Source organism: Neovison vison, chromosome 13 (genome assembly GCF_020171115.1).
Source record: "Neovison vison isolate M4711 chromosome 13, ASM_NN_V1, whole genome shotgun sequence".
NCBI lineage: Eukaryota > Metazoa > Chordata > Mammalia > Carnivora > Mustelidae > Neogale > Neogale vison.
The window spans coordinates 10785774-10810483 of record NC_058103.1 but is presented as its reverse complement, the minus strand read 5'-3'; the positions used below and the strand labels follow the sequence as shown (position 1 = coordinate 10810483).

The following is a 24710-nucleotide window of genomic DNA, read 5'->3' as shown; positions in this document are numbered from 1 at the left end:
TATTATGAGGGACAGCCGGTGACATGTTGATGGGGCCCCATGATTCTTTCTCGAGATGGAGCGTCAGGATTTGGGGAACGATCCCAGACTTCTTGAGTGGCAACACGCTTCGTGGGCTTCCTGGGGAAAGAAACAAGACAGGCTGAAACGTGCTTGGTTCTCCTCCTGGACTCTTGTGTTCACCAGGCATTTTTGGAAGATGTTCAAATTAAAGTGTGATTGGAAAAATGAGGCTGTAACTGCAGGATAAAGGGTGATGCGGCCCAGGGCTGCTGACTTAATGGGCGGCCTAATGTCATTATGTCCGTATTAATAACGGGCCGCGCAGGAGAGGGCCCTTCCCTGGGTAGAGGACACTTTCCGGCTGACCGCGCTTTTCTTCTTCTGTTTTTCCCTGCAGACAAATGCCCCTTGGGTTCTTTTCTCCATTCCAGAGAATTCCCTAGAGTGAGATAAACATATGGAAGATGGATTTTTTCTTCTTTCTTCTAAAAGCCTCGAGAAGGAAAAAGCCGCACTGGTGTGGGACTTGGAAAGAAGGGTTGGTGTGTTTTCAACAAGACTCTGGCTGGGGGGCTCCCGAGTCAGGGTAATAGGGCTGCTGGGGGCTTGGCCGGCTCCCCAGGGCTGGGGTCCTTAGGCTCTGGCCCCCATCCTGTGCCTCATTTTAATTTAGGGAAATTGGACTCATAGGAAAATGACAACATCATATGCCCCACGACTCAGAATGAACCACTGTTAATATGTGACATTTGGGCATTTTTCCTTTCAGAGTTTTTTTGTTTTTTGTTTTAAAGAAAAACCACCGTCTTTTTTTTTTTTTAAGATTTTATTTATTTATTTGACAAAGAGATAGAGACAGAGCACAAGCAGCAGAGCTGCAGACAGAGGAAGGAGAAGCAGGCTCCCCGCTGAGCAGGGAGCCCAAGGCAGGGCTCGACCCCAGGACTGTGGAGTGATGACCTGAGCTGAAGGCAGGTCCTTAACCAACCCACTGAGCCACCCAGGCGCTCCCCTTTTTTTTAATTAAGAATGATACATGCTCATTTTAAGAGTAAAGATTAAAAAACCACCATCTCCTTGTACTACCCAGAACTGGCCGCTGCTGCCTTTTTTGCATATTGGCTCTCAGTCCTTTTGCTCTGTGTTACATCAAAGAAGAGAAACAGTATATATATATATATATATATACTTTTTCATAAAATCAGGGACCTGTCACCTCAGTTCCATTTGGACTCCCCCTTGCCCCATCCCCCTTTTACTCCTGGGACCCAGCCCGCCACTGCCCACCGTTGGCAGCTTGTCCTGGGTTCTCTGAGTCCATCTGAAAATGTATTTACATATAATTCTGAATTCACTGAAAACAAGTGGCTTCATTCGTGCGGCATTTCTGTCAGACTGTGCTTGTCCTCCTCAGCTTGCTTTGTTCTGTCTTGAACCCTGTTCCCTTAGCTCATCTGCCTCTCCTTCCCTTTGCCTTCCCCCTCCTGTCCCTCCCCTCCCCTTTCACCTTTCCTGCCTCTCTCTCTCTCAATCTGCCCCCACTTCCCTCAGGGCCTGCCCTCTCCCTGGGCCCTTGTCACTGCTCCTGAGTGATGAACGTGTCCATCTGTGTCCGTGCTGTCCAGACCTGGCTCTCAGCTCTCCCATCTGATGGACTCAAATCTACCTACTCACCTAGAAAGCCTTTCCCAACCCACCTTCTCTCTCCCACCTCTGGCTTCTTATTAGCCTTTCGTGCTTAGTCCCTTCTAGGGTTGTACTCCCAATTGTTTTTTCATTTATCTCCCCCGAGGACTGCGATCACCCCCATTCCTGGCACCCAGCCCAGGGGAGTGCTTGTGTGTTAATGGACGTGAATTAAGTTCCTTCAGTTGAGTCACTTTCAAACCCAGTTTGGCTTTCATACCTCCCGGGACAGAGTGCTCAGTCCCTAGGATCAGGTACAACCCATGGACTCTGTCATTGAGACCCACATGGCTCCCTGTCGCGGTCAGGGATCAGCCAGCCCAGTGCCCGTACCGTGGGACGGCGGACGGCGTGCTCACTCTGGAGAGAGAAGACTCAGTGGCTTGAATTGTGTCTCGCAAGAAGCTGTCTTGAAGTTCTCGTCCTCAGGACCTGTGAATGTGATCCTATTCCAAAACAGGGTCTTTGTGGACGTGATCAAGTTCAGATGAGGTCCCGCCAGATGAGGGCAGGCTTCAAGTCTGGGGATGGGGGTCCTCATGAGAAAGAAGAGGGAGCTCCAGATTCAATGCATGGAGGAGGCACAGGGAGAGAGACCACGTGAAGACAGAGGCAGAGCAATGCGGCCACAAGTTGAAGATGGCCCCGCACTGCAGGTGGCCCGCAGAAGCTCGGAGACGGCAAAGACAGAGTGTCCTCCCAAGCTTTCAGAGGGAGTGAGGCCCTGCTGGCATCTTCATGTCCAACGTCTGGCCTCCAGAATGGTGACAGGCTACCTCTCTGTGGTTTGAACACCCAGTAGGGGGCTCCTTGTTTTGGTGCCCTGGGGAGACCAAGATGGCTTGTTACGCAGCCAAAACGAACGGATAGGCTCACAGATGCAGTAAGCGGTAAGCACGTGACTTTCACGAGAGCCGGTGAGGCCTGTATCACGAGACGGGAACCCGGGTCCTGTCCTTCCAGTGCAGACGGAGCTGGGCCTGGGCGTGTGCCTGGGACTACGTAATGGAGCAGGAGGTGAAGAGCTATGCCCGGCTGCCTGGCCCGGGCTTAGAACGGGGAGCGTCGTCTGCTGGTTTTCCTGTTCCCTTCTGCGGCGGGGTTAGATGGCAAGGCTCAGCGGGGAGGGCAGCCGGCCAAGGCCTGTGGGCTGCGTGTGGTCTGTGGGATGGTTTTTGCCGAACCCGCAAGGTAAGAGTGGGTTTTTTTTTAAAAGTATTTAAAAGTTTTTTTTAAAGTATTTATTTACACAATTTATTTTATATAATTTATTTACATAATCTCCACACTCAGCATGGGACTCACACTCAGAACCCCCAGGTCAAGAGTCGCATGTGCCTCTGACTGAGCCAGCCAGATGCCCCTGGTTTTTTAGTACATGTGCTGCCGAAGCGAGGACATGCCCCTGGTTTTTCTATTGTTAAGGTTGTAAAGAAGATGAGGAGGAGGAGGAGGAGAAGAAGACAATGTCTGTGTGACAGAGACCCTCAAAGCCTAAAATATTTACCACCTTGCCCCTTTATAGAAAAAGTTACAGACTCCTGCCCTAGAGGGTGGTGGAACCCCAGGATGGAAAGGACCAGAATCCTTGACAACTTGATCGGGAATGTCCACCATGGAAATTACAAGAGAATGAAATAGAGTTTTATAGTTTATATAACAAAATTATATTACATAACATATATAACATGATATAATAATATGACATATATAATAACACAATATAATATAACATAATTTTGGGGTCTCTTGGTCATTACAGCTTAGCCTTGCTTAACTATTACAGAGATAAAGTAAGACTTTCACTTAGACTTCTGGGAAACAGATTCTTATCTTACTTCCTAGACCTGAAAGTCAGGAGAGGGACCAAATTGGTGCCCATAGTGAATCTTGGGTCTTACGCCTGGAGAGGGGAGGATGTGGAAGAACTAGAGACCAATCTGGTCCTGATGACATTGTCTGAATCCTGGATCCAGCCAAACCTGCAGCTGACTCTATGCTCTACTTCTCAGCTACCCAGAGCCAATACATTTCTCCTTTTATTTCAGACAGATTGGCACCTTTTCTGTTCCATGCAACCAAACAATTCCTAACCCACTTCGGTATTATTAGAGGGTTAGCATTACAAGTGCTGTCATTCCTTCAGAAAAAGAATGAAATCATTCACAAACTCTGGTGCTTTAAGTACTAGTAGTTACCATGAACTGATGACACACTTCCCAAGGAGGAGAGTTTCACATGGGCATTTAAAGACGGCTCTGAAAACACCAGTCTAGCTTCAGGTGGGGGAGACCAGAATTGGGGATGCCAGTTAAGGGCCTGCCTTTATGTAAGTGATAAAGAGAATGAGGAGCTCACTTACACCTTGGCGTGGACTGATCCCAAGGTCCTGTGGCCAGATGGAGCGTGCTACCATCTGTGTACAAGTGTACACACAATGGAAGGTGTTGGAGGCTGTGTCTACGTCCAGCAGCCTTGAGTTTGTTGCCCGGACCATCTCTGGAAGGAGCCGGCAGGAGCTGGAAATGACAGCTGCCTCCAGGGAGGGGACGCAGGAGGCTGGTGCAGGGGAGAGAGAGGGTGAGAGCCACTTGTTACTCTTTGTTCTTTTGCATCTTTGGGGGTCACGCCTCTGAACTGGATACCTTCCTCACCTGGATGGCCCCCTCACCTTGGGGGGCTCTCCATCCTTCTTCCCTTCCTCCTCCTCTCACTCACATTGTGGGCCCCGGGGCTGGGATCCAGCCCCTCTTGTCCTTTGTCTCCTGGGCAACTGTCTTGTGTTCCCTTAGATTTTGTGACGTCCATCAATCACAGGACCAAATGAACAGCGAGGTTGTTTGCACCTCCCTGCCACCCAGCGTTCCTGGGTGCGAGGACAGCGCAGCACAAACCCTCCAACTGCTCTGGGGTCCACACCCCGACTGCTCCCCCACAGCCCGCTGACCTCCACTGCCTTCAGCACCCGGTGCTGGGTACCCAATAGCTGGCAACCACCGTGTCCCCACCCCAGCCTACCCCAAGTATTCACTCTCATATCCCGACCTGCCTGCCTGCAAGCCTTGCCTTTACCGAGGAGACCCCAGTAAAGCCTGTGACCCCCCGCCCTCTGGCCCCTTGCTTCTCGCTGCCCCCTCCGCAGCCTGGTGCCCACCCCCACCCTCTGGTCCTGCAGGGCACGTGGGGCCTCCCACTTCTAGGGAGTGATGCTCACACTGCCTTTCAGCGGCGTTGGCCTCTCTGTGTCATCACTCGGTCACCTTTATAAATCCAGCCCAGGCAGCAACCTCACCTAGTCCCGGGCATTGCGTATGCCCACCACGGAGCCCCTCGCGAGGGCTCTCCCTGAGAACCAAACTCCTATCAACAGCTGCCTGGGGGGGAGACACTGCCCCTGCACGTCTGACGCTGGGTGTCCCACAAAGTCACCTCTTCCGCCTCCTGCCATTGAGCTCGTTGCCCAGGTCACAAGTCTGGAGTGGCTTCCGATCTCGCCCTTTGTCTTGAAAGCCGCACACTCATCCGTGCCTCGGGAGCCCTCTCTGGGACATTCCTACTCTTACATCTGGCTTCACCGGACATTCAGGTCCCAGTTTAGGTCCCTTTCCCAGACAGGCCCTTGCCCACCGGCCCGTGGCCCCGTTTCACTTCCTGTGGGGGACCATTGCCCTCCAAGCTCTGCCGTGCTCAGTGTCTGTCTCTCACACGCAGCCATCCTGGGCTCCTGCGGTGGCCCCGTGTCCCAAGAAGACCGGGCACAGAGCAGTGCTCCAGGGAGTTGGGGGAAAGACCTCGGGGTGCTCAGGAGTGGGAGCCAAGGCTCCAGGAGTGCGTGCTGGGAGGAGTACAGCAAAGAGCAGAGAGGGAGAGAACAGGGACAGGGTGGTGGACAGGACACGCAGGTCCTGGCTCAGCCACGCCACAGACAGCCCAGCCCTCTGGGTGCCCCGTCTCTGCTGTCCTTGACCCCCAGTCATTCATTGCCTGTGGCTGCGGTTTCCCGGGGCACCGTGAACTCACACTCTCCTGGAAGCGGACTTTCTTATTAAACCCGAATACATGTATTTGGAAAGGAAAGCAGCAACATCCCTGCAATCGCCGTGGTGGGCTGCGGAAGCCAGGGGTTCAGGAGTGCCCCCGTAGGACACCACCAGTGGCCCCATGGTCCCTCAGGGAGCCAGGCAGGTGCCCTCCTACCCTCGCATCCGTCTCTCCTCGCTGTCTGCAGTGGCGTCTCCTGTCCACCCACCTGCCTTCAGCATCCGGCCTGGAAGCCCGAGAGCCCAGCGTCCACCCCAGGTCCCAGGAAGCCGGGCTACCAACTCCTCCAGTGGGCTCTAGATTCTGTGGTTTGAAGAGATTCGAGCACCCCCTGCTGGCAGCTGGCACATCAGAGCGTCAACCGCCTGAGAGGTCAGCCCTGCCTCCTCCTCCCTGCCCCTTGTCATGCCGGTCACCGCCCCGGTGTGATCCCTCAAATGCACTAGACATTCACACCTCCCTTCCAGAAATGCTTCTCCCCACAAGACTCCCCCACTTTCCTCCCACGGATGCATCTGATATGCCCCAGTCATCTCTAAGACTGCAAGGCATCACTTCCTCCAAGAAGCCTCCCTTGATTTCACCCAGGGAAACTGATCACACCTGCTTCCTGTCCCCGCTGTCCTTGTGAAATGAAAGCTCCGTCGCAGCTTTTGTCTTGCTGGAAGGTCGTTGTCCACTGAGGTATCTTTCCCTGTAGGGACAGTGTTTCCTGTCCTGGGGACCCAGCTCAGAGCTTTGTGGAGCAGAGGCTCATGTGGGAAATGTTTGTTGATCAAATGATTTTACTGTCGTCCTACTTAAGAGGTTCTGAGCGGGGGCACCTGGGTGGCTCAGTGGGTCAAGCCTCTCAGGGTCCTGGGATCGAGCCCTGCATTGGGCTCTCTGCTCAGCAGGGAGCCTGCTTCCTCCTCCTCTCTCTCTCTGCCTGCCTCTCTGCCTACTTGTGATCTCTGTCCATCAAATAAATAAATAAATTTTTTAAAATCTTAAAAAACAAAAAAGGAGGTTCTAAGCGGGACTACTCTGAGGTAGGTACTCTGGAACAAAACCAAATATACATGAGATGAAAGCATTTTATGAGCATATATGCTCATTGAAAAAAAAACTCCAAAAAATGTAAGTTTTATAAACTAAAAAAAAATGAAATGCATTTCAAACCCCACCCATCCTACAACCTTTCCTAAATCAGTACAACTATCTGCTTGGAGTGCCTTCTTCCCAGGCTTTCCCCAAGCATTCCCTTTTACTTTGTTTTACCTTTTCTACCTTTTTTTTTTTTTAACATAAATGGGGTCCTACTAGACACATAACTCTGAAATTTATTTTTTTTCCATCTTGAGGCCCTGCTAAGTCAGCACCCCCAAGCTCCTGACAGTCTTTCTAGTGCCTACAGAACTTTCTGTACTACCTGCCACACTGTGTGCGTTTCAGGTCTTTGTCTTTTTGTTTGTCTGTTGCTGTTGCAAACAACAGTTCTGCAGACATCCTCAGGCGCAACTCCTTGTGCCCATGTAGGCAAATTCCTGTAGAACTGACTCCCGGTAGTGGGAGGGCGGGGTCTAAGGGCAGACCTCCTTCGGGTTATAATAGATCCTGCCAAATACTCTCCAAAAAGTGGATACAATGTATACTCAGAGCCACAGTGCTTAACTGTATCTCTCCACATCCCATAACAGCCCTGGTGTTAGCAGACAATTCTGACATGCCTGATGCTCTCAACCTTCAAATCCAGCTGGAATCGGCCTAAAGGGGGTCTTTAGGGCACCTGTCACTGGAAAAGGAGCACAGTAGGCGCGTGAGACTTCAGCCTCGGAGCCGTACTTCTCCTTGGCTGAGGAGGGACAGTTTCACTCACCCCGGGGCCAAACCCCCTGAGCCCTTGATCCTGGACGCAGAGCCCAGGCATGGGAACGGCAGGGCTCCTGGACCAAACCAGAGCCCCCCAGAGAGCCTGCAGAAGCCGAGCTGTGTTTAGGAAGCCGCGGCAGCTCCCCCTGCCCTAGGAGAACGTTCTCTGGAGGAAGAGTGTGGGGACAAATCTGGTTCCACACAGTGAGGCTGCAGGGAATACAGAACGGAGTGTACGTCCCGCCAGAACCGCAGGCGTGGGGACATCAGCGTGCTGTCTGCGATGTTTAGCACCATCTACCCGGGCTGCTGCGGGGGCTGCTGGAGCACGCGGGGGCCTGCCCCTCATTCCACCCTCACCCCAGACCCTGTTGGGAGAATGAACTTGGAAAGAGCTCGTCATTTGTGTTGTCTAAAAACAGAGAAGGGGCGACCGGGCGGTGCCAACATCCCAATGATGCTCTTTACCCCGGACTCAGAGATCCTCCTGGCCAGAGATCCTCGGGAGCCACGACCCCCTGGGGTCCCTTCCGCAGACTTTCGTCGCCCTCCTTTTCGTCACGGCGCCCTCCGTGAGTCAGGGGTTGTGTGCGATGGGTCCCCGCTGCTCTCCTCCCACGTGCAGGTGCTGAGCAGGTACTTGTGGATGGATGGAGGCGAGTGTGGGGAGATCCCGAAACCCAGTGTGAACCACCGCTTGACGAAAACAACGTGGGGTTTTCAAGGATCCCACATCTACCCTGGAAAAGGAGGATAGATCATTCTGAGATGGGACATGGAGGGCGGAGACAGGGGAGGAGAAGGAGCCGGGGCTCCGGAACACCTTCAAGGTGCCGGGCTGGGGAGGGGGTTTCTTGTGGGGCAGGAGCACAGGCTGCAGCCCTGGGAGGTCTGGAGGGTTGAGGCGGCCAGACTGAAGGGCTCCTTCCCTGGGCAACAGAGGAGACCCTGAGCCACTCCCAGGGCGCCCTCTGGTGGCCATTTGGGGCCAAGGCTGAGTGCTCAGAGGACAATTCTGCCTTTTTTCCTCAGAGACAAGGGGGAGTGGGAAAAGCAAAGGTGGGACCCGTGGTCTCTGGGTCAGGACTTTTGTTCTGACTGGACCACTAACTCACCAGGTTGCTTGGGCAACCTCAACCTCAGTTTCTTCATTTGAGAATAAGGGAATCAATGAAATGAATGGCACCCACAAATAGAAATGCTGACCACAGGTGAGTGGGTGAGCTGGGAGCAGGAAGTACTCCCGTGTGCTACCTCGACCTCCTCTAAGGATTTGGCAGGTGGGTGCTGCCTGACACGGGAGGACACGGAAGCCCAGAGAGGGTAAGCAACCTGTCCTTGCTCACTCAGCTGGTAAGCATCAGCAGTGGGATCTGAAGCCAGGTCTGTAACCCCAAAATGTGTCCCCTCCCCTCTGACTCCCTGTTGTTTCTCAGGGTCTCCAAGATCCCCCTGACCTCTGCTGTGGTTCAGGGGGCCTGCTGGAGAGAAGAGATTCTCATTCATTAAGTGAGCCATTAAGGTCCCTGCAGACGGCCAAGACTGGAAGGAAAAAAGAGTCAGCTGATTGGGCATCCAGGCTGAGAGTGACCCCATACACAAAATGTAGCCTTTGCAGGGGAAACAATTAGGCCACCACTCAATTAGCCATCACAACAACATTTTCTGGGCCAACTGCCGAAGCAGGAGCAGGAGGCTGGCCCCAGGGCTCAGCTCTTATCCAGGGCCGCATGCTGCCTCAGTTTACCTGATATATCTACCTCTCGGTCTGGCTGAGGTGATGGGGCCCTTGTGGGATGATTTGGGCATGTCTGAGAAGCTCATATATGACTCTGTCCCTTGCTCCTTGGGCTGGCACATCTCTGTAGGACTAGTCCTCAGGAAGAAACCAATGAGAAGAGGTAAGGAGGCTCCCAACTCAGACAGCCCTGGGTTCAGATCTCAGGTGTGCCGGTTCCTAGCCGAGTGAACCTGGGCAAATCGTCGTGTGACTCAGTTTCCTCCTCTGTGAAACAGGGTCATTCAGAGGAGCCCCATGGGACAGTTGGAGGATTTGGAGAAGAGCCTGGAGCTCCTGTGTGTCTCTCTGCAGCATATAAGGCCCTGGCCACTACTTACTGGTCTCAGAGAGCAGCAGCACCCCATGTGGGGTGTTGGGCAGGAGCTCCTAGGAGCTGGCTGCAGGGCCTGGTGGGAGCGGGGCGGGGGGAGGATGAGGCTGTGTCAGATGCTTTCCTACCCTCCTCCAGGATACTCAGGATACTCTCCCTGGGAGTTAGAAGCCTGCCCCCTCTTGAAGTTTTGTACTCTTTTTTTCTTTTGGACCAGATTTTGGATGTTCCATCCAAGTGAGATGATAATTTGACAGAATTGAAGTGGGAGGGGGAAATAGTGACACTCCGATGTTCACTTGGATCCTCGTGGGTTTTATTCATTAATATTTATTTATTTATTCTTAAAGATTCTTATTTATTTATTTATTTTAGAGAGAGAGCAGGAGTGTGCAAGCAGGGGGAGGGGCAGAGGGAGAGAGAGAGTGAGGGTCTCCAGCAGACTCTGCACGGACTCGACTCCACAGACTCTGCGGGGCTCGATCTCACAACCCTGAGATCATGACCTGAGCTGAAATCAAGAGTTGGATGCTTGGGGCGCCTGGGTGGCTCAGTAGGTTAAGCCTCTGCCTTTGGTTCAGGTCATGATCCCAGGGTCCTGGGATCGAGCCCCGCATCAGGCTCTCAGCTCAGCAGGAAGCCTGCTTCTTCCCTTCTCAACGTTATATTCAGGACAAATATCTACGGCAAATATTGGCAAAACTTTTCTGTGTGGGGAGGGGGACAAAGAGACCAGTTAGGAGGCCCTGAAACCATGCAAGTAAGGTGAGAGATGGTGGGTGATGGGCCCAGGGGAGAGCAGGGGAGCTGGGGAGAAGTGGTCGGATTCTGGAGGTCGTTTGCAGGCAGAGTCCGGAGGGTGAGCTGATGGAGGAGGATGAGAGAGGGGTCAGGGATGACTCTGAGGCCTGGCCTGAGTGCCAGGAAGGATAGAGCCGCCATGACTTGAGACGGAAAAGCCATGGGGGGAGCAGACTTGGGGAGAAATCCCAGAGCTCAGTTTGGGACATGGAAAGCTGGAGAATCTTGAAGGTCCTTGGAGAAATGGCAAGGGAGCTGCTGGGTAGGACCCTGGAGTTGAGGGGAGAGGTCTGGGCTGGAGATTAAAACTGGGAATGATCACGATGGACTAGAAGTTCATGCGATCCATGGGGTTTTCTGGGCAGCGGGTGCAGGAGAGGAGAGAAGGGTCCCCCGACCCCCAATCCTGGACCTGTGGCCAAGGACCCAACTCCAGCCTTCACTGGACGCATGCTGAGCCCACATCCACTGCCTGGCTTCCTGCTCTGGCCAGGATGAACGGGGACCTGCGTGAAAGCCCACGTCTGATGCTTCTTCCCTCCCTCCTCTGCCTACACATTCCCTCCCTAGAGTCCCCTCGCTCCATCTCAGCAGAGCTAGAGCCACACCCCCATCCTTCAGCCTGTGGAACTGGGGCCCTCTTTCCATCCCCTTTATCATCCAGAACCACTGGTCCTCACTCAGAGTCTGATGGGAATGATCATTGCCAGCCCCTCACAGACAGACGTCTTTGAACTTGGAACTACATGTGGTCAAGCCCTTGGGCACGACGGGGGTTTCTCTCTCCCCCTCCACCACCCCTTGGTACTTCTTACAGTCTGGTCAGACCCAAGTCTTTCTCCACGGTCCCAGCAAGCCGGCAGAGGAAGTAGAATCGCCCCCATCTTACAGATGAGAAAAACGAGGTCCAGAGAGGTGAAATTATTTGCCCAGAGTAACAGAGGCAGGACCGGAATGCTGTGGTCTGACTCTTAAGATATATTCATTACCTCTGCTTCCAGGGCCCATGTGTGCTCCAAGGAGTACATACCACGTGCCAAGCACTAGAAGGCCATCCACGAGGGTGATGCTTGATGACCCTGGCCCGTGGAGCTCAGTCTCTCCACTTAGGTGGAGGGGGCTGCTGACTTCACTGTGGTAACTCTTCTTACCTGAGCAGGACCATGTGGGGGAGCCTGGAGCTGCTGATTGTACACACATCCCTCTCCCTCGGCAAGACTTTATTCAGAGAATTCTTAAAATGTGTGTTTTGGACTGGATTTGGGCTACAGACCACAGTTGTGATCAGAGGTCAGGAAATAAAAAGCAGATGATAAAAGGGAGCCCCCCGTATCTTACTGAACTGGGACAGGTGACCCAGGGAGTGGGTAGAGGGGACACACCAGAAGAGACCATGTGTCCCCTGCCTTCTCTGAGGGGTGCTGTGGTGTAGGCACAGACTGAGTCCAAACCCCTGGTCCTCTACCACCTGGCTCAGTGGTCAAGGGAGAGCTTTTCTACCTCCCCCAGCCTCAGTTTCTTAATCCGTCAAAGGAGAAGGATGACACCCCCCTCCAGAAAGTTTTATGTATTCAGTCATTGATTTATTACCAATGAGGAAATGAGATAGCAGATCTAAAGCGCTAGGCACATCATGATATTCGAGGGGATCCTGCCCCATCACCTTTCTCTTATGAAATCCAGGCTCGGGGAGTCGAGGACTCCTTTCTTCCCTGACAGCCCAGCATGTTGTGTTTGCGGAGCCGCTGAGGGACGGCAGTGGCCAGGAGGGCCGAGAAGCATCTGCTGTCCCCAGGACGCTGTGTGACTGGCTATAGGAGCCCCCATGGTGGTCCAGAAACCAGCCAGTCATTTTGTTCCTTGTTGTGTGTGGTTCATTCCTCTGTTCAACAGCATTTATTATGTGCCTCCTGCATGCAAAAATCCAAAGGGTATTCAGCCTTTCTTCCTAACTTTATCTGGCCCCTCCCCATGGCGACGTCTCCCCCCGGTTGTCCTAAACTTCTTACCTGCCTCCATTCTCCAAAATTCTCCATTCTCTGGTCTTGGTTCATTGAACTGAGTCCGGGATCTCTGGTCCAGGAAATAGGAGCCCTGGAGGACTTGGAGGAGTCACGTCCTCTTCTAGGACTCTGTTCCCTTGATTAAAATTCCAGAACGCCAAACTTTGCACCCCTGGCTTTGCAGCCTGTGATTGGGAACTGGGTGCAGGCCCCCAGCCCATCTCCATCCATGTCCGCGTCGACCGAAGACATGACTAGCTGATCAGGGCATTCCAACTGCTGAGTCCCGTCAGGGCGGGTGGGCGGAGGCTCGGAATCTTCCCACCAGGCACCTGCCAGCCATCACCAATCAAATCAGAGTTGGCAGTTGAGATTAAACGGACTTTTCATTCCGCCTGTGCCCTGGGTGGGGTGAAGAGACACACCAGAGAGGCTCCCGGAGATACAGTCCAGGTGATGGACGCATGGCACGGTAGTGGGGATCAGTGGGAGAGGGTGGTGGTCCCTGGGGGTCGCCCAACAGGGACACAGAGGCACAACTGCCACGTCATTCCTGTCATATCAGTCCCTCTTTATGGGTGAGACGCACCCAGGCTGGGCTACCCTGGGTGGCCCTGGCCCCAGCGCAGAGGGGACAAGCTGGGGGAAGGGCATCAACTCGGAGCCAGGCACTGTACTAGTCTTTGTCACAGACGCTCTCTCTTAATCCTCACGGTCCACTCTGCCAGCAAGCCTTCAAGATAGTCACACTGACACTTGTCATTGTGGTCAGGCTGCAGGGACTGACGAGCTGAGCTGTGACTTCTTCAGGAGCATCCTGAGGTCTCCAGCTGCCCTGAGGGTCCTGCCGGGCTGGTGCTCAGCCTGGGCAGTGAGGGGAGGTCAACAGGGCAGCAAGCCCCTGGCCAGGAAGCCCCAAAGGGGCTTATTTCAACCCAATGCCTTCCATTCTGAGACAGTGGAAAGCCTGTCTGTTCTGATTACAGTTGACAGCTTCCCTCTGGCCACTCTTTGATAGAAATGCTCCCGTTATGTAAGGGGGTTACATAAATCACCTTGTGATGTCTGTCACACGTCCAGGAGGCGCTGGCCCCACCGCTGGGCCTCTGATGTGGCATTTGTATGTTTCCTGGGTTGAGGGGATCAGACCTAACTCTGCAGGGTCGGGAGGGGCATGTCTGGGTCTCTGGGTTAGCGAAGCCCCTAGGCCATTAGGGAGCCGTACCGTACAACAGTCACCATCAAGCGTCTGGACCTAGACGCCTGTATCCCAGTCCCTACTCTGCTGCTTACCGACCAGAGGACTTCAGACTAGTCTCCTTACCTCCTGAGCAGGCTTAGTAGGTGTTACCTCCTGTGACGGAGTGGTGAGTGCTGGCTAGGGCTGGGCTCTGACTGGGTGGCGGGCGGCCGGGCGGCAGGACAGAGCTGCCGTCTTCCTCCTGCTCCTACCCGGCTCAGCCGTCTTGGGTGAACAATGCCCCCAGCCTGGGCCTTGTTGACTCTGCTGCCCAAATGAGAAGACGGCCCATCTTCTGGATCCAGGCTCTTCTACCGAGGTGTGGATAAGTAAAGTTTCCTTTCAAAGTTATTTTTGGCAACTTAAAATACCATATTCTAAACACTGTACTAATAAACACATACTCAAATGAGTTCTAGCTCACAGGCTAACACATGAGGCTGTCGACTGGTAAACCTGGGCAGTTAACCGGTTAACGACGCCTTGGGGGGCTAGATGATGTTTCCTGGGTGAACGGTTTTCGCTGGATGACAATCCTGAGATCGCAAGGTAGACGGAACAAGTTTCCATTCCAGCTGCTTATCTAAGTCAAGATGTCTATGGGTTCTGCAACCAAAGCCAAAGATGGTGGATGCCAGACCCATAAACCACGACCCCTGATTTAAGTCATAGGTCATTCAAACCTCCCTCTCATTGGAAGCCACTGTTTGCAAAATAAGCAGAAGTATGCATTCCTGTGTGTGAAATAGATCTGAACTAGCCCATCTGCGTCGCTGTTCTAGGTATTGGGTTCCTCTGCGTAAACGCAGCTTGAGAGCCCACTGCCTCTGATGAGGGCCCGGGTCCCCTCCAGGTAAGTGTGTGTCATTGCCAACTGTCCCCTCTCTCTTCTGGTTACGATCTGCAGCTGTGTTGGCTAAATTCTAGAAGTGGGTTATGTCAAATGACATACAGACATTCTGGATGGCGGTTCCCAGCTGTTTGAGAAACCAGGGAAAGTTAGGGTGTGCCTCTCAGTGATGGGGAGATGGAAGATGGTTGTTGTGTTGTCACAACAGAGTCGATCTCCCCTCCAGGGAGCTTCATCGGGGACAGGAGCAAGCCGCGCCCTCTGGTCCCAAGCACGCGATAGGTGCTGAATGGAGTTGCTCGAAGCTGGGGGTCCCTGACCCTGCATCATGTAAATAATCTTGAGGAGGGGTCCGCACAGTGGGGAGGTCAGAGACCGGTACCTGTGACAGTAGAGGATCAGGAAGGACTCTCAAGTTCAGCCAGCACCCCTCACTTGACTTTAATGGATACTTGGGAGTCCCTCTCTGGTGCAGGGAGATGCAGTGGTGAACTGAGTCTTCCTGCTTTCAAGTCACCCACAGTCCTGAAGGAACACAGAGGATTCGTGGTCAAGTTCAACCACAGCGATCACAAGTGTCTTTGAATGATTCCTGATCTGTGCCACGGCCATTCTAGTCCATGGACATACAGAGATGAATCAGCTGTTGTGCCCTGCTCTCGTGGAGCTCACCCAGGTGGAGTTGGGACAAACAGTAAACAAACAGTTGCAGGAAGCTGTGTTTCCAGTCTGCGGGATAAATTCTATTCAGTGAAATGGGCAAAATATTTAACTCATGAAACATTTAGTGAGAAACTACTCTGTGCCAGGCTCTGTTTGATGGTCAGATTACTAAGGGTTTCCGTGTTAAACCAAGGAGGTTAGAATTCATTTTGAATCTATGCACATAGGGATGGGAGAGGGTGTTACTGGTAATGCTGGGAGTTGATGGAAGGCTTCCTGGAGGAAGCTGGGCCTTGAAGAATGCTGAGAGGACAGGGTTGACTAAGTCAGTCTTCAGCTGGGCAACTTATCTCTGGGTGTGTCACCAAATGTACACAAGGAAAACAGTCTTCCCCTGTCCAGATGAGGACCATATGGGAGAAGCACTGTAAAAGGAAGTCTTTCTAGAATAAGGCAGAGTCGGTATTATGGATGTCTCCCACCTGCCAGTATGACCTATGGACAGAAAAACCCAGAGGAGCCTTCCGCAGCCTGGGTGGCAGGCACCCAGAGCTTGGGTGTGGCCAGGTCCCTGTAGGGCCATGGATCTGTCTCAGGCCACAGTTCTTCACGGCTGTTGCCTGTCACCTTGACTGATGTCCCTGAGCTGCAGCTTCCATACACCCGAAGAGTCTCATTCTGACAGATGGATGGAAGACATGAAGGACTAACATATGAAATCTGGTTTCCGATGCTTTCAAGCCCAAGAGCCCTTCATCAGTGTCTAGTGCTGGGTTGGCGCTCAGGGAAGCTATGCACAGTGGGACCAACCCAGGCTTTGCATGCAGACTGGCCTGGCTTCAAGTTCAATGTTGCCACTTCCAAGCTGTGAGGCCTTGGGAAAGCAGTTCAACCTCACACTCCTCGTGGGTAAGTGGCAGCCACAGTCCCTGTACTGAGCTGTCACGGGGTCAGGTGGATCTTCCTCATGTAATCCATGGTTGCAGTTCATGGCGTGTATGAGACTTAAGGGCTTTCTACCCTCCCTTCTTCCTTCCTTCCTTCCTTCCTTCCTTCCTTCCTTCCTTCCTTAATACATGGGAAGAACATCCGAGAAGAACAGCCCATATTAAGAGCTATGGAATGATTTTTTACAATATGGACTTGGAGTGCATGGAGCTCACCGACCTTTGCCATGGTCTGAGCTGTGAGGGAATGATGTCAGCAGCAAGCAAGGCCCTGTGGCCACAGCACGTGAGCAGACACAGAGCATGCAGGAGACTGAGATGGAAACGGGCGGGGATGAGGCCGGTGCCCCAGCAGAGAATGATGCAGAACAGGGTTGAGTGGGCCGGCGTTGGGTTATGGGGGGATTCGAGCCCTGGCCAAGCTGTGCCCCTAGGCCCCCAGGCAGTAGGCAGCAGGGAGCCCAAGCCGGTGATCTCGGGTCACAGCCTTGTGTAAAGGCTGGTTTGAAGCAAAAAGGATGTTTCCCAACCCTCCCGGTCAGCTTGGCTAAGTCCCGCCGTAGGAACAACCCCCAGATCTCAGGTGCTGAAAACAACCGTGATTTAGGGGTCCCACTGCTCAGCAGATGGGAGTCACTCTCCAGGGCCTGGGACGGTCCTTGGTCCAGGGTGCTCCAGCCTGAGGACACCTCCGTGTCAGCCACACTCCCCTAGCTCCCGCAGCGGAGAATATCGCACTGGATCCTAAGTGCTGCAACGGAGTCAACAGCTGGTGGGCGCAGGGCTCTCTCCTCCAAACCCTTGCTGTGCCTGTAGGGACCCTCAGGCCAGAGAGGGAGGTGGCTTGAAGCCAGGCCGAGGTGTGCCGGCAGCAGTTGCCGCTATTGGCCGGCAGGAGGGGGTGGGACCATCCTCCTGGGTGAGTCCCCGGCGCGCCCCGCCCCCCGCTACTGCTCCCTTACAGGGCGGGGGGACCTGGAGAGGAGTCCTTAGCATTTCAGATTGTCATGCAAAGGTGTGGTTGGGTATAGGCCACCGGTGGTCAGGAGAAGGTGGCAGAGCAAGTGGGGGCAGGAGGAATGGAAGAGAAAGAAGAGGACCGGAAAGCAGAGGCTGAGCAGAGCACGGGGGCAGAAAGGCAGGAGGTGCGGGCCACCACGGAGGCTGCGCCCAGCAGCATTCCCCAGACACCCTCCCTGCACCTCGGCCTCACCTTCCCTCCGCCAGTCAGTGGGCAGGGCCAGCGGCCGGCTCAGGGCTCCCTTGCTCGGAGCGGCCCGCTTGCAACCCCGCCGGCGTTGGCACGGTGACAGTAGCCAAGTGTGCAAACTTGTGCCATTGTCCCCAGGCCAGGGGGAGCCATGGAGACTGGCTAATATGACACAGGAAAATGTTTGCTGATGGCAATTCTATGGGCTTTGTCCACCTCTTTCTCCATCATGACGACTCGATTTAAGTCCCTAACTGTTTGACTACAAATGCGAGGGGACCGTGCAACGCCAGCCTTTTGTCCGGCCGCGCTGAATGGGCAATTCAGGCTTTGTGCAGCTCAATTGAGGAAGCAAACATAAAGACAAGATTCCTGAGAGCTCCGGCTCCCTTCCCATGGATATCCCGGCACCTCGTTACAGAGTCCTTCCCCGGCCACCTTTCCCGGCATAAGTGCGCTGCTGGCCCTCCCAGGCTGGCCCGGGCTTGGTGCCTCGGGGCGGGGGGAGGAGCGGGGGCTGGGAAGAGGGAGAGACAGACAGAGACAGAGAGAGGGGCAGAGAGGGAGAGAGTGAGGGGGAGAGAGAGGGAGAGACACTCAACACTCAAGGACAGAGGGGGAAGCAGCCCGCCCCGGCTTACCCCGTCGGATTGTCTGTCCGCACTGGAGCATGGCAGCTGGAGGCTGGAGGCCTGGAGCCTTTGGGGGAGGTATGCAAGCCCATCTCTTCTGGGTCCAGCCCCTCCTCAATCCTGGACTTTTTAAACACACACACACACACACACACACACACACACACACACACTGCCCCCTCAAGAAACCAGGGAACCGAGGTCAAGGGGAGGAGGGGCTGAAGGGTAGAAATTTACCGGGAAATGATTGCATTTGGGAGCTGTCTTTTTTGTGATGGTCCCCATGGTGACAATTTGTGACGGCAAAGAATGTGGGAACGGGGCGCTGCCGCCTGATTGGGATGCTTTGTATCTGGAGAGGCGCTCCTGATTGGCCTGAGGGGCCCCCCAGCTCCGGGGACTCGTCCTGCATCCAGCCCACTCGAGGGCTGCGCGACTGTTTCCAGCCGGACGCACGGAGCTCGCCGGCCACGCCGGGCCTGGCCCAGGTCTGCGGCGGGGAACCTGCCAGGCCACGGCGTCGGCGGCGGCGGCAGCGGTGGGGGCCCGGGGCCGGCCTGCACCCTTGGTCAGTGTGGAGGCTCTGGCGGCTGGAGCCGACCGGGTGGGGGCGTGGGGCTGGACTGGGTCTGGGGGAGGGGCGAGGTGCCTCGGGTGGTGGCCCAGGAGGCATGAAATTGCTGCAGATGCTTCTACGGGGGCGTCCTGCTGCCTGCAGTCTGAGATCAGCCCGCCAGGCAGGCCGAGGCTCCAGTGCCAGACAGGGGTCCTGCGTGAGCGCTGTGGGTGGAGCGTGGGGACCCGGTGAGGGGGGCTGGTGTGAGCCGGGCGGGGGGCGGGGGTGGGAGGAGGAGGGCACCACCAGGGAGAGAGGGGGCTTGGCCTTGCTTGAAAGTGGAGCAGTTGCCTGAGCTCAGAAAATAAAAACCTTGCTGGCAAGTTTGTACACGTTGGCAGCGTGGTGTGTGGGAGCCGCGGTGGGCTGGGCTCGTGGAGACTCGCGCTCGGTCTCCAGCAATGCCACCTGTAGCTGGGTCCCCTTGGGCGAGTCGTCCAACCTCTCTGAGCCTCAGCGGCAAGCAGAGGGCCACAGACTCGGGCAGACTGCCCGTTCGCCTGTGCCCTCACCGACATAAGAGGAAACCCTCAGCGGCCTGAATGGGTGGCCCACGGACCCAGGACTTTGTTTCCCTTGGAGGGATCCTGGGGCCTTTGGGGAGGGCTGGGCTCAGGGGCTTGGAGAGACTGCCAACAACCGGCGTGTGTCCCCTGCACCCTAGGTCAGCTCTGTGCCTGTCCCTGGAGCTGCCGGCCACCAGCAGAGCCCACGCTCTTCATGGACAGCCCCATGCCGTGGCCCCCTGGTGATGGCATCCGACAGTGACGTGAAGATGCTCCTGAACTTTGTGAACCTGGCATCCAGCGACATCAAGGCGGCCCTGGACAAGTCGGCGCCCTGCCGCCGCTCCGTGGACCATCGCAAGTACCTGCAGAAGCAGCTCAAACGCTTCTCCCAGAAGTATTCCCGGCTTCCTCGGGGCCTCCCCGGCAGAGGCACCGAGCCTCACCTGAAAAGGGGACCCGAGGACCGGCCTGGGAGGCTGCTCCTTGATCCCGGCCATGGTTCCAGTCCTGGCGTGGTGGGGGGCTGCAAGGAGAAGGCTCTGGGGAACCCCTACAGGGAGGAATGTCTCTCTAAGGAGCAGAGCCTACAGAGGCAGAATCCAGAAGCGGCCAGGCCTGGCCAGGTGCCCATGAGGAAAAGACAGCTGCCCGCTTCCTTCTGGGAAGAGCCTCGGCCCGCCCACAGCTACTCCCTGGGGCTGGAGGGGGAGCTGGGCCCCAGGGAGGGATCTCCCTATGAGGGTAAGAAACCCTGCAAAGGCTTGGAGCCCTGGGATCCTGAGATGGCCCCCGTGCCTGCGTCCCCAAGGGCACCGGCTGGCAAGGAGCCGCTCAAGATGTCCGGGGTCTCCCTGGTGGGCCGTGTCAATGCCTGGGGCTACTGCCCCTTCCAGTACCATGGACAGCCCATCTACGCCGGCCCCCCGGGGGCCTTGCCTCAGAGCCCCGTCCCCAACCTGGGCCTGTGGAGGAAAAGCCCAGCGTCCCCCGGGGAGCTGGCCCACTTCTGCAAGGATGTGGACGGGCCGGGGCAGAAAGTGTACAGACCCGTGGTTCTGAAGCCCATCCCTACCAAGCCGGCGGTGCCCCCGCCCATCTTCAATGTTTTTGGCTACCTCTAGCGGGGCTGGGAGGGCCTTGGCTCCCCACCCTCTGGCCGGCAGAGATGTCGGGAGCCCCTCCCGAGAGCACTTCTTGTGCAGAGGGAGCTGGGCAGTGGGAGCCTTCTCTTTGTGTATGTCCAGGAGAGGGGGAGGATGGGTTTGGGGCAGGGGCCTCGCAGGCAGTCTCCAAGTCGGCTCCTGCAGCCTTGGGAGCCGGGGGGCTGGGCTCAGCCAGCCCCTCTCCAGCCAGACCAGAGACTGACCGATCGTCGCAGTGTCCTTGGGCCGGTCTTGGGTGGTGGGGCTCTGCCCTGGCCTTCCTGCCACTCTGTTCACGTGCTGCCCACTGTGTAAGCCAATCTCAGTTCTGTTCGTTTGGGTTTTTGTAAATATTAAGAAGGTTAAAAGAATAAAGACATTTCTTTTGCAGTTTCCACATCTTGGATGTCATGGAGATGAATGGTCCTCAGGCTATGAAATGCTGGCAGGGTCCTGGAAGAGGGCAGCTCACAGAGGCTGTGGGGGAGGCCAGGAGTGGCCCAGAGAGCTCTGTGACATCTGACGATGGACACTGTGGGCCAGCAGCTCAATGCAGAGGAGGGAGGGGCAGGGAGGAGCGCCCGGGGAGAGATGCTCTGCTTGCTCGCGTCCAGGAGCAGAGTGCGGGGGAGGCCTGGCTCTCCAGACAGTCCAAAGTGCTCTAGAGACCAGGGAGGCCAGTACCAGGGTACACCCGTCCCAGTTCTGCAATGGGATGTGGGGCTTGACCCTTCCTCCTGAAGCTTCCTTGTCCCACCTGCAGCTCGAGGGGCAGGGCGAGAATGGTCCCCCTCTGCTGTGCCTTCCATTCTGCCTATGGCCTCAGAGCAGAGGCTGGGCCAAGGCAGTCCCTCCTGAGCCTGGTCAGAGGGAAAATCAGGACAAACTGGATCTTGGTTCCTTGTGGACAAGCGGGGGGTGGGGGGGATCTGGCTGACTCCCGATTCCTGGGTGACCTGCTGATGGCCTGATTCCTGGGCCTGGTACAGTGCCTGGCACCCATCAGGGTCCCCATTGATGGAATGATGTGGGCCTCTGTCTGCGACAATGCCCAGAGGGGGGTGCTGATGGCACGGGGTGGCCCTAGGGTTTGCCCTCATCCTGCCCAACCGGCCCAGCCATGGGAGAGACAGGCACCGCCATAATGACGGGGGATTTGCCCTACTGTGCGCAGATGTGGCTCCGTGGCTGAGAGCACATTGACCTGCAGGGGGCGCCAAGCTGCTCATTCCGCCAGAGCCCCGTTCTCAAAGAGAAGCCAGCCCCAGCTGGTGGCTATGGTGCTCTTATTAGCAGCACTATGTTGGAAAATTAATCTCTCTCTTGCCTTGGTTCCCCCTCCGTGGAACGGGACTAGGCCAGCAACGGCAAACAGAGGCGCCCACCAGTTCTACTACTAGTCAGAGACTGTCTTCTTTGGGGCCAAATATGCCTTCAGAATCCTTCCTAACCCAAAGCTCCAGGATTAGTGCTTGTTAAGGGTCCTTCTCCTTCCTGCCTGCTTTTCTCCTCTAGGATTCCCGTGGAGTGGGGCATCTCCATGGGAGGGCAGCTTGCTCACTGGGAAGCCGGTGGATTTCTGCAGTTTATATCTTCCGGTTTTGGGGGACTTGAGAGCCCTGGAAGCCATGTGACGCAGGCAGGGTTGTTTGGAGTAATTAGGTAGCACCCAGGATAGGGCCTGAGGACTGACCCTCACGTCAGGCTGCTCTCATCTGCTCTGCATGTGCCTTCTCTCCTCCGGCACATCAGGAAGGCCCTTCCAGATCCATTCCAACGAGGCTCAGCCCCTCTGTGCTGTACAGAGGGATGTTAAAAGCCCCAATCCAGGCTTTGCCACCTACCGGCTGTGTGACCTTGGGCAAGTTACTTAACCTCTCTGTGCCAAAATGTCTTCATCAGAAGAATGTGGTTGAAAATAGAACTTCACAGGTTGTTGTGAGGATGATATGAGCTAGTGCGACACACTCGAGGGAGACACTCGTGGGAGAGCGCGCCAACCTAAATTCACCTCTCTCGGTCATCTCGGCCACCTGGCTCCCTGGGGGAGCAGAGCTCCCGGGGCATGTTTTCTCCAAGTGCTGCCCCAGCGCACCATGCCAGGGGCCCCATAGCCCCTCTTGGGCTCCTTTCCCAGGGGGACACCTAATGATGCATGAATTCAAACACAAGGAGGCTTCTTCTGGAAGCAGAAACATTTGCTAGGAAGCGGCTGGACAGAAGCCCAGGACACCGTGACTCCCCGGGCAGAAGCAAGTTGGGGAAAAACACCTCTAAGAAAGCTGTGGTTTAAGGAGGGGGGAAAAAAGTAGCCGCAGTAGCAGCAGGTGACCCCCTGACCAACAAGTAAGTCATGAGTGGGGCTGGCCCAGAGGGAAACACGAGATCTCACCTCCTAGCCTCGAATCTCCAGCACTAGCTCACACGTGGTCTTGCCCATGAAACAGAAGCACTTTCAGGATTTTGAATGTTTGGTGATGCTATTAAGACATCTCTGAAGCCAAAGTCGGTGGGTGGGGAGGGGTTTTCTGCAGAGGGTCCTGGCTCTAAAGTCCTCTGGGCAGTAGTGGTCAAGGAATGTCACCAGCAGCCCAGCCTGAGCACTGACCAATCAGAACACACCCCTGGGAGTGACATCTGCCCTCCTCCCGCTGGCCAGGCATTAACCATTAACCCTGCAGCTTCTGGGTTGGGAAGACGTGGGGGTCCCCCACCCCCAGGACCTGAGAAGGCCCACGTAGGGAAAGACGCTTGGGGAGGAGGGGCCCTGAGCAGTGCCTGTGCCCCAGTGTGGATGAGCATCAGTATTTTGAGGATGCAGTGTGGCACCGGTGCCTCCCAGCCCCAGGTACCCGGTATCCCACAGTCGGTGGTGCCCATGCTGACTCCAGAGGCCAAGTGCTCCTGCCTCTCCTAACTTCTCAACCTCCCCTCCTCCGAGAGACACCGCCCTCGGATAAGAACCCCCACCTGGCCTGGTGCCTGCAGTCACTGCCTGTTAGGACTCAGGGTGTACAGGGCACCTGAGAGATGCAGGAGTTTGCCTGATACCCAGCCCTAGCCCAATGAACCCACACATCTTTCTGCTCTGACTCATTAGGGACTGCCGAGCCCCCAGCCAGGATTAAAGGCTTTCCCTCTGACTGCCCAAAGGGCAAAGGCAGTTTTTGGTCAATTTTTGACGATCCACTGAGTCCTCTCTGGCCACTGTCCCTGGACCCCCGAGTGGAACATCTCCAGTGTGAGAGGATGAGGGTTTCCGTGGGGATTTCCTTAGGATCCCTTGGAACAAGCCTGCATGACTCTGTTGGGTTAAAACCTCAGGGACTTGCTGTGTGTGCCTGGGCAAGTCCCCTTTCCTCTTTGGTCCTGTTTCCCTATCAGGACCAGGAAGGAATGGGTGAGACACAGCTGGGTCCCCTCTGGTCTGTGGCTGGAAAATGCTGCTTGGCAGACTTTTCCTCTTTGGAAAGACACCAGGTCTTACTGGATCTGTGAAGAACCAGTATGGAGCAGTTGGCAGGGACGCCGGGGACCACGACGCCCCAGAGGAACAAGCCAAGGGCTGAGCTGAACCTCTAGCTGTGCTCCCCCAACGGCCAGCTTCTCGCTTTGCCAAGCCCAGAAGTGACATCCTGACTGCACTTAAGAGGCTTCCAGAATCAGGACGGGGCAGGTGCGGGCTCCCCGCGAGGTCACCTGCTCTGGTGTCCCCACAGACTGGCCTTGACTCCTGTGGCTTTCATCACGCGGCAGGTCGTCCAGCAGGAAAAGTTGGTGGGAGCCTGCAGCTTCGTGGAAACAGGGCAAGCCAGTTTCAGTGCCGGAGCCTCAGAGCCGCCAAGAAGGTGCTATGACCACGCCTGCCTGAGCACAGGCTGGCGGCTCCAGAAAATGCCTGGGCACCCCCCAGAGCCACACAGGGGCCCACAAAGGCAGCAGAGGGGCAGGGTTTCATGGCCCCATGACGGCGGCCACTGCTCCAGTGCCGTGGCTCACGTGGCCAGCATTCACGTGTCTTCTCATCCCAAGTATCTCAACTTCTATAGCAAAACAGGGGCAGGCAGGACGTGAAGACGGAGTGCCAGGAAACAAGTGTGTGCGAGGCAATCCCAGGAGTCACGAGACTTGTAGACACCAAGTCCTGTTTGTGACGGAGCTCCCGTTTCCATGGTGATTGAAGCAGGAGAATGGAACCAACCCCTACCGCTGGGCTCACGGGACAGGAAGCCGCCCCTCTCCTTGGGCCACCAGCTCCACTCTGGCCTCCAGAAGACCAAAGGGAGAGCGCATCTAGGGGTCTGTGCGCCCTGTCCTCACGCCTGCCCCACTCCCACTCCTGTAGGGAGCAGCGCTGAGGACCCCAGGCCCTGGGGTGGGGGTGGGGTTCTGATGAGAGGGACTT

The 24710-nt window shown here is 55.6% G+C and overlaps 1 protein-coding gene and 1 long non-coding RNA gene across 2 annotated transcripts; one reads left to right on the top strand and one right to left on the bottom strand.

Annotated features, from left to right (window-relative positions):
- Positions 1–15002: 15002 nt before the first annotated feature.
- On the bottom strand, positions 15003–18265 carry LOC122894059. The gene is made up of 2 exons (XR_006381734.1): positions 18048–18265; positions 15003–15111 (listed from the first exon to the last, which is right to left on the bottom strand). It is a non-coding gene; the product is annotated as an uncharacterized LOC122894059 (long non-coding RNA).
- A 1071-nt stretch (positions 18266–19336) lies between these two features.
- Positions 19337–20284, top strand: FAM181A (family with sequence similarity 181 member A). The gene has a single exon (XM_044230893.1). It carries the CDS (start codon positions 19406–19408, stop codon positions 20282–20284), a length of 879 nt encoding a protein of 292 aa, XP_044086828.1. The 5' UTR covers positions 19337–19405.
- Positions 20285–24710: the final 4426 nt, after the last annotated feature.

Excerpts from the sequence above, each read along its gene's own strand:
- FAM181A (XM_044230893.1), top strand. The coding sequence starts at position 19,406 with ATGGCATCCGACAGTGACGTGAAGATGCTCCTGAACTTTGTGAACCTG.